The following is a 10,188-nucleotide window of genomic DNA, read 5'->3' on the forward strand; positions in this document are numbered from 1 at the left end:
TGTTGATCCAATATTATAAAATAACACAAATCTTTGAACCTTGAAAGCCTTCAATAAGTGAAATAATAAATTCGGAATGAGAGCTTCAAATCTTTTGAGTTTTCTGTGCCTTCCAGGATGAGCCTATTGGATATGCAAATTCACATGTTTCCCATTGTGTAGCCATATCTACCTTTGGTTTTATTGACCCAACACCTTCACATCTTCACATAACACAAGGTTATAGATTTCCACCATTCACACCTTTAAAGTTTAAACCATTTATTTATTTACATCAAGTGGCTGAATCTTTAACCAACATAAAAGAGTAAAATCTACATCCTTAGCCACCCACTCGCGTGAAAATTAAGTGAAATAATCAATACATGTTTACAAGATGGTTATTATGCGTGTCTTTGACAAAATTTTAAATCATTGATTTCACCAATCACCGATTATACCTAAACACACTTTACTCTAGATAAGACAAATGTGCTATTTTAGAACTTGAAAAGCAAATAGTAATTAATAAAAGGAAGAAAACAAAAAAGTATATGCATCAATAAAAGAAAATGTTGGTGTATACATTCTTCATCAGCAGCAAGGAATTTACTATAAAGTATAAACAAAAAATCAGTAAAAGCCAAGAGCAAGCATTGCTAGAGACAAATAATGCAGATGGAAACTTCATCTATCGCTATCTTCTTCGCATACTCACATGCTTCCCACGGATTGAAGTGTCTGTCTTTCCCATGTGGTCACACACACTCATCCACAAATTCATAACAATAAAATATTTCTCAAGAATAATTCCAACAACACACCAAAATAGATATCTGTAATTAGTAATTAATTAACATTATTTGTTTGTCATATCATATAATATAATAATATAATAACTCTTTAAAAATCTACAACAAAGCTTTTATGGTATCATCACTACATCTTGTTACAAATCTCAACACGAAGCTGTGCTATTCTTGTCATGAAATGAAAACAGAAGAAACCAATTAGCAAAACTTGTAAGACACTTATGTAAATATACAGTTAAAAAGAAAAGAAAAAAAAGAATCAGATTCATTCATGAATGCCAGATTCCACTGAACAAGCTGCGGAACCTGTTTGTGGATAGCTTCTTTGCAAGTTTCTTGGCATCAGAAGAAACTTGAGCATCTGCAAGCTTCTCAATGTTCTTTGCATAACCAGAACTAACAATCTTTTTCCTCCCACTATTGCAACTTGTCAATGACATTAAGATTGAGATTAAGTACTTTTTGTTACCTGAATTCCCCTCTTCAGGATCAAGCAATTGAAGGATAAGTGCAATGTTATGGTCATCCTGCACAAACCTCTTTCTGTTCTTAGGCAACATAACCAACCCAGAGAGTGCCTCAGCTGCCATTTCGCGAACCTCGAACGATTTCGCATTCAGGAATTTCACAAGCTCAGCCATGAAACCTGCATCCCCCATTGATTTCTTGGCCTCCTCGGACGTTCCAGACAATCGAAATGCCACTTTCAGCGCCAATTCTTGAATGGAAACCTCGCCATTTCGAACATAATACAGCAAACTATCCACAAAACCGTAACTAATCAAAGCACTCACAGAGCTAAGCGGAGAGAAAAACAAATTCTCAATAGCCCTTATTGAAATCTCCCTTGTTTTGTAAGAACAGGGCCATTTAGGATCAAGAACACGCAACAGAGCACGGATTCCACCTTCTCTAATCACCATCTGCTTAACCAATTCGTCACCAGAGGCAATGTTCTGAATGAAGCCTATTGAATTCACTTGAATGGCTTCATCCCTGGACCTCACAAGCCTTATAAACGTAGAAACCGCACCTTCCTCAATCATAAACCTCTTAATCTCTTCAACACTAACAAGATTGCTTAACACACCGCACGCATGACCAATCAAATCTCCGTCACAACCACCATCATCACCATCACAAATTCTAAGCAACGCAGTGACACCACCATGTGCAGAAACACACCAAGCGTTATCAGAATTCTCAGTGAGCTTCACCAAACACCTCGCTGCAGCAACTTTCCCTTCTTCGCTCCCACAATCCAGCACCCTAACCAACGGCGCAACCACTCCTGAATTTACCAAATTGCCCTTGTAGCAACCAAATCCTGCAATCACAGAAACAACCTTTGCACTCTCCTCTTGGAGTCCCGATTCAGTTGAACCAAGAAACCCAACCAGCACATGAACCACGTCACCAACGTCCACAACGGCCTTAACGTACCTCTCATCCTCGACGACAACCTCGTACAGGTTCCTGAGAGCCACTTTCTTCATACCCAAATCCCCAATCTTCATCCTCGTTAATAGGTCCCTCACGTAGAACCTTATGTCTTCTCTTGAAGCGCCAAGACTCGGTTTTGAAACGACGAGGGCAGACCCATTCGCCAATATTCCCTTTTTGTAAATCTCCGAGAGGGTGCTGACGTGGCCGTCCAGCTTTGCGATCGCCACGTCCAAATCGCTCTGCATAAGGAGCTTCCCGCTGTAGGAGAGGTCGGAGCAACGGCGCGCCAAGTCGCGGCACTCTCCGGCGGTCGAAATCACCGATGGGAGGATGCCCGTGAGCTGTGGGTTCTCGCCGGAGTCGCAGTTCTCGGCGGCGATTAGGCCGGAGTGGAGCTCCTCGAGCTTGGTCCGGATGAGTTGCCATTTGGTGGCGAAGGCCCTGATCGAGAGGGAGAGGGAGAGAACGGTGGCAATGAGCTCCGCTGCTCGCCGGAGGAGGTTGGAAGTTCCGGCGGGTGCCTCCTTCCTAAAGGAGTTGGGTTCTCCGGCGAAGTCTTCTTCGTTACCCATATTCCCTATTAAATATTTTCAGTGTTATCAGTGGCTGTGGTGGAAACCCATTTCCGGTGATAATATTGCGGCCAGGTCACGATGGTTATAATCCGAGCAACGATCTTATCATAAAAGAAAACAAAGAGAGTCAGAGAAATAGAAAGAAGTTCTTTTTTTTTTCCGGCAGATCTGTGCTTATCCCTTAGATTGCAGCTGATACAGACTTGGATACTAGTAACTGATTTTACCGAAATACCCTCCTAGAATTCTCCCTAGAAAATGTAATCTTGTGCTTCTGTGGGGTAGTTGTGTCATTTAATGGTGAGTTGTTTCGTTGGAAGTTGAAGGCAAATGGAAAAGAAAACCGAAATGAGACAGATGAGAGTGCCCTGTTTGGATTGACTTAAATTGGGAGATGGTTTTGTCCATATTACATTTGGAAACACACATAACATTACTATATTATAATAAAATTCTTAAAACATAGGACACGAAAGGGAACTTAATTATGAAAAAAAAAAAAGCAACCAAACGAATAGGTAAGGTAAGCTACAAGCAAACAGAGCATGCATTACAAAATCTTGCACCTTTTTATAATTAATCTTATTTTTGTGATGGAAATGGAAGTTAGCAGTTAACAGTTATTTAGTAGCAGGATTAATCAGTTTACTGTTACTGAAGACGTAGTAGGTAGCTTAATAACCCCACTATTTTACTTGTCTAATTAAAAAGTTAGACACAAGTAAAGTGATTCTGATTCTGATTCTTCAGGGCATGGAAACACAAAGCGTTAGTATCTCTATCAAGACTAAAATTGTATTTAAAATTTGCATAATTATGAGATGCATATGTAGAAATTGCATCAGCCATATATTAAAGGGGTGATTATAAATAAGAGCGAGGATTGTGAATCAGTAGATAGGAAAGTGCAAGTGATGGACCACAGCTTAATATATAAGATGAGAAAAAGAAGTAGAAATGGGAAATGAGAGGGCCACCCATGTGAATCCCTTTGTTGGGTTGGATGCCTTGAGCAAGCAGAGACCTCCTTTTGAGTGAAATAACAATAACAAGAACTAATTCACACAAAAGTTTCTTTCTTTTCCACCCACTTTTCTTATTCTCCCTTCTAAACCCTAGACAGTAAAACAAGAGTCCAAGGAAAGCCAAAGGAGTCTATAGCCGCATGCTCACCTCAGTCAAATTTTTAATTAAATTAAGAATATGATTTCGATCATCTTTATAAGTACATAATTCACACCCTTTGAATTAGCTTTTATGGTTGAGTTAAGTTTGTATAAGTTGAGTATAATACCAGAGTCTATCTTCTTGTAGTTGCTATACTTGAGCATACATAGATATCAGATCATTGTTTTTGGTGTAAAATAATATTTACTATTTAACCTAGCTTGGATTATCACTATAACACATAGTTTAAAGCGACAAAAGTAGGGTTCACGAGATATCATGAATAGAAGGGACCAAACGGTAATAGCATAGGGAGCAGGCTCAAAGCAAAAGAGTAAATTAAAGCTGCCCCCGTGGTCATGACAATCCCGAATAAAAAAGCATTAAGATATTGACCATATCCCCACCAAGAATAGAAGATCACTTTTTATTTGCAGAATTTATGGGGGTTAGTTAGGGAATTATCTGAAGGGTAAAGGATGAAGCTGCATTTTTTCTTTTAATGACACGATATAACGAGACAATTAAGGTAAAACAAATTTGGATGACCCATCATGTCATTTGATGTCTAATTATTCACAAGCACTTATAGATTAAAGTCCAAAATAGCATTATTCTTTGCTGGTCACGGATTCTTATAATCTTACATATAAATATAACGTGACAATAAAACTATGCTTTGACTAAACCCTTTAATTAATTAAGCTTAGTACCTTATAACATAACTTATTCCAAAGCAATTCAGCATGGTTCTTTTTGTAAGCTAAGTAGTAATTTGTGATCATATATAGGTCCAACCTTTCTGGTTGAACGAAAACATCAACAGGTTGTCTCAAAAAAAAAATAATAATAATAAATGTATTGCAAATATGATTATATATATTTTATATACATTGATCCCCATAGAGTATAATTGCAATTTTCGCAAGTGTAGTGTACACATGCCTAAATGAAGGGGTCAGCGACCCTATATTGCATGTAAGTGACTCCATATCATGGAAGCAAAATGTGGGGTCTTTTTTTGCTCTAATTGATTTCATTGTGTCTTAGATCTGTGCACCACAACTCCTAAGTCACTTCATATATATAATAAAGCAGAACTGAATCTAGCTAGCTTATGATTCAATCTTAGATGCTTATTAAGGCTTCTAGCTACCACTAGGCACTGCTCACTGGATTGTGCTTTGTAACTAGTAATCATGCATGATCACTTTCTATAATTCATATAGGTTTGGTCTCAGATTTACTATTGAACCAAAAAGGGTTAATTTACTTACTGACTAAGCCCTTATTCGTTTGAGTCCAAAAGCAATGTGTTATTTTTGTTGTGTGATATGTATATGTTAGGTGGAGATGGCCATTCATATGTAAAAGCCATAAAATGCTACCTTTGAGTAGGGAAGAAGCGAAATTCAAGGCAGTAGAAAAAGTCTGAAAATGTCTTAGCTTTCAAGAGAAAAGTAGCTATATATAAATAAAAACAATAACACCTAATCTAATCTAATGTTCATCATCAACTCAAACAACTTCAATACCGGAGATTGCATGATATGACAATGTGGATTTGGTATTAATTCTTGTATAATACGAACAATATATTTAGTAATAAATATGTCACATAATGACTCCACCTATCATAAAGATGTGTTACATGGAAAATACATTAATTATTGTCATATGAATTTGTTGTGGGGTTTAAGCAATCAAATTGGTTTGAAGGAAACGCCAAGGGTTGTGTGATAAAATTAATATCAAACAAAGTACCTTTTCTTAAGTATGTTACTCAAAGATCCATAATAAGTATATAGTTTGAGAATAACATTTTTTTGTCTTTAGGACCAATACAATTGACGTAACCTTAGCAAGAATTGAGAAGATACCAACCACGCTGTATCATCTGTTTGGTATATAACATTTTCTGTCTCCCATCACTTTCACGTACGTCTCATTAACCATTCATGGGACTATAGCCAATAGCGTCTAACCAACAATATTATTATTAAGATAATAATACGTAATTTTTAATTAGACTATACTATGTGTATACTAAAATCAGTCAGCAGTATAAAATACATGTTAAAAGATAAATACATATTAAAAATAAATTAAACTATATATGTATTTATATATAAATATATTAGTAGCTGATTTTAACGTACGAATAGTATTTTTTGTTTTAATTAATAAAATTATTATTAGCTATTCTAATTTCTAGCGGTTGTAAAATTACCTTAACAATTTGAAATAGAAAGAATAATATTTTTTTTCAAAAAAAAAAAAAAGAAATCAAGAGTAGTAGTTTTCTTTTTCTTTAATTTTTCTAATAATATATATTTTGGCATATGCCTCAAGCTAAGCAAGAATGATGTCTCTACCACTACCACTATGGAAGCTGAGAAAATAGTGACTTGATGGGTAGAAACACATAGTAATGCAAATCAGACACCAAATAATATCCTTTTCACAATCTTGACCAAAATAAACATTAACATACATGATGATAATGGCTATATATGGAGTTATGGACTAGCTTGAGTGCCTTATTTTGCGACCACTACTATTAGCTACAAATTTTGAATATGATGCCTTACCAAAACTCTGTGCAGTTCCATGCCCTCTAATAATTCACTGATCAATTTGGATTATTCAAGGGAATAACGCACGTTATTAATCATTACATTAGCAAAAAAAGAAAGGGTAGAATTATAGTATAGATGAGAAAGATATATACATAAATTATATATTTCAATTTTTGGCAGACTTGTGAAGAAATTAAAATTTACATGTAATTACATATGATCATTGACTAGTACAGCATTCTTTATAGATAATTAGTTAATTAATTAATTGCTACCTGATCAAATATTAAACATGTAATAGAAAAAAAAGATGTTTGAACAAACATCACTTTCAAGTTATCATAACTTTAATTAGAGTTAGAGAATGCGACTTGTGAAGTGAAATGATGATAACGGGTAGCTTAGCTTTGCTTGATTACAATCAGATCTTTCATATATTATTAACAATCATTGTAGTATGAAAAGTACTTCTTTAAAACGGTGATTAGAGTATATTATGTTAGACACAGTTGAATTGACATTGGTTCATGACTAGAATCTATTTCATTGTTAATGATAAACTTCTGTAATTAAAAGGGAATGAATCATCAACTCATACCTATATGTTAAAAGACAATACACACATTTTTCACATGAAAAAGAAGAATACTAATATTACAAATTACTTTTCTAATGAATTTAATTAGAGTATATACCCATTTTGGTCCTCAAAGAATTTCAAACTAGACATTTTAGTCCCCAACTAAAATTAATTACTCGATTGGTCCCTAACAATTAATTCCGTCAGTCACTTAGGTCCTTGGTTTTGTCAACTCTAACGGAAGACAAAATGGTCCCTGAAAACTCTTAACATGGGACAAAATGATCTCTGACAACTCTAATAAGGGACAAAATGATCTCTGATCCATTTATTCGAAAACGACACTGTTCTTCCCCAATTTTTATCATATCTCGCATAATCCTAACATTCATACTCTCCTTCTTCACCTTCACAATCTTCTTTTCCATCTCTTCCTTCCTTCTCTTTAGCTCCAAGATTAAGCCATGGTGTAATTGTCACACGTGTCGCACCTACCTCAACATGTCATGGACCACACACTTCCTAAATCTTTGTGACTGGTACATCCACCTCCTCTGCACTTCACCCACCAAAAGCATCCACTTGCACATCTTTGATAACATCACCTCCAACCCTAACAACGTCCGCGACATTCTCAAGACCAAGTTCCACAACTATTCCAAGGGCACGCCTTTCTCCACTCTCCAGCAAGCAATATAGACTGTTAGACATTAGGACATCATGAGAAGATTCTCCTTCGACATCATATGCAAATTCTCATTTGAAATAGACACCGAATGTTTCATTCCTTCTTTCCCAGAGTCCAAGTTGGCAGACAGCTTCGACCTCGCATCCAAGCTATTACAACGAGCAATGTCGCCGTTGCCACTCATATGGAAACTGAAGCGATTACTGAACATTGGTTCGAAGAAGAAGGTGAAAGACGTTAACAAATCAGACTTGCTGTCTGGATTCATGGGATCCATCGAAGACGACAACTAGTTGAGAGACATAAGCATTAGTTTCCTGAGTATGAATTGGTTGAGAATAAGTTGAAAATTTTTTTTCTTGTGGACATTAAATTTATAGAGTGTGCATTGTGTAGTTTGAAGTTATAGTGTTAGACTGTTAGTGTTATGCGAGATATGATGGAAATGGGAGAGAACAGTGTCGTTTCTGAACAGAGGAGGCCAGGGACCATTTTGTCCCCTGTTAGAGTTGTCAGGGACTATTTTGTCCTCCGTTAGAATTAACGGAGTAAAGGACCTAAGTGACTGACGGAGTTAATTGTTAGGGACCAATCGAGTAATTAATTTTAGTTGGGGACTAAAGTGTCCAGTATGAAATTCTTTGAGGACCAAAATAGGTATATACTCATTTAATTATATATAATATAGTAAGCGTTTTTGTTTGAAGTAAATGTATGCTCAAGATAAATGTTTGTCTTTTTAATTTAATTTTAAATTATCTCTATTATTAATTTATTATCATACTAACATATGCTTAACTACTAGACATGTTGGGCCTTTCAAACCAAAAACATAACACACTGTGACTTAACATGGAATAGAAAATTATTGAAATCCAATTTTTTTCCTGTTTGAAGCTTTATACTTTGTTATCTAGATTATTTTTTTATTAATATCATATTAATGATAATTAATTATAGTAGGAATACATAAGATTTTTTAAAATAAAAAAAAATTAATTTTTTTTTCTCTTAACTTTCACTCCACCTAATTAAACTATTAACATCATAGCTTGAATAGTTTAGTATACGAGTTTTTCTTCATGCACGAATATTAATTGCTCATAGCATGAAATCAAAAGAAAAGCCTATTATGCTTTCGGCCATCACAAAAACAAAGGCCTACAACCTGCCCAATACAGAAGTAAAAAAAAAAAACTAGAAAGAGATCTTGCAAATGGGAGAAGCCCAAATGTGGTACACAGAACTAGCAGAAACTTTAATAAGAAATCCTAGTTTAACTGATTAAGCAAGAGTTCCACTATGTATCAGGATACTATTAAATATAAAATTCACTGGGTACTTACATGTTAGTTATGAAAATCGTTTACCATATAACTAACTAGTACATTCATGCAGGGAAATCATACTAAGGATTAATAAAGAATCAATAACTAAATCAAGCACTGATTCATTTTAGTATGAATATATTACGGTAATTATTGATAATTATAATTTTTTTATTAATGTTTTTTTATAAATATTATTTAAAAAGGTATAACAAAAATATAAAAAAATATATAATTATGTTTTTAACAACACTTATATAGTCATCATAGTTAGTATAATATAGTCATATTAAGTTCGAACAGTGCTATATTACTAACAAATATTTTTTTTTGTCAGTACTTACATTCATATTTATATAAGTTTTATATACACAAAATATATAATTTATATTCATATTTATTAGAGTTTTATGTACATGAATCAATACCATTTATTCCTACAATTTTTCAAATTTTGTACTTATTAATTAATAAAATTTATTTATTAAATATAATTTAATATTTATGTTGATAACAAAAAAATATTAAAAATTATTGACCCTTCTTAAAATCCACCTCAAATAAGTTAAACAATACATATTAAAAATATACAGAATTATTCTAGTTATTAATTTTTTTTGTTATGCTCGTAGTATTTTTAAGTGACCACCTAACCCTAAAACAATGCTCTAAAATAATTTTTTTTTAGACATGTAATAGTTAAATCTTTTTATAAATATCAAAGAAACTTTACATAAGTAACTATTTTGATGAAACACTCGTTATTACGTCATATACTATATTTATATAAAAGCTTCTTTTTATTTTTAGGTTTTGTGGTTGTTTGGGCGCCATTATTTTATTAAAAAAAAAAATTTTAATGTGTTTGGCAAATTTTTAGTAATAAAAATAAAATTATTAGAAAAATAAAAAATAATTTTTTTTAAAAAACTGTAATTTATATCTTTTTTAAAAGATCTTTTTTTCTTAAAAAAAAAGATATTTTTTATATAATAAATAAATAAAAAAGTACTTTTATATTGTTATGCACAAAC

At 33.6% G+C, this 10,188-nt stretch overlaps 1 protein-coding gene across 1 annotated transcript; it reads right to left on the reverse strand.

Annotated features, from left to right (window-relative positions):
- Positions 1-552: 552 nt before the first annotated feature.
- LOC130967407 (protein ARABIDILLO 1-like) lies at positions 553-3,204 on the reverse strand. Its single transcript, XM_057892252.1, has one exon. It carries the CDS (start codon positions 2,807-2,809, stop codon positions 1,061-1,063), a length of 1,749 nt encoding a protein of 582 aa, XP_057748235.1. The 5' UTR covers positions 2,810-3,204; the 3' UTR covers positions 553-1,060.
- Positions 3,205-10,188: the final 6,984 nt, after the last annotated feature.

This window comes from Arachis stenosperma, chromosome 3 (assembly GCF_014773155.1).
Source record: "Arachis stenosperma cultivar V10309 chromosome 3, arast.V10309.gnm1.PFL2, whole genome shotgun sequence".
Taxonomy (NCBI): domain Eukaryota; kingdom Viridiplantae; phylum Streptophyta; class Magnoliopsida; order Fabales; family Fabaceae; genus Arachis; species Arachis stenosperma.

Coding starts and splice junctions, on each gene's coding strand:
- LOC130967407 (XM_057892252.1), bottom strand. CDS start 2,809: ATGGGTAACGAAGAAGACTTCGCCGGAGAACCCAACTCCTTTAGGAAG.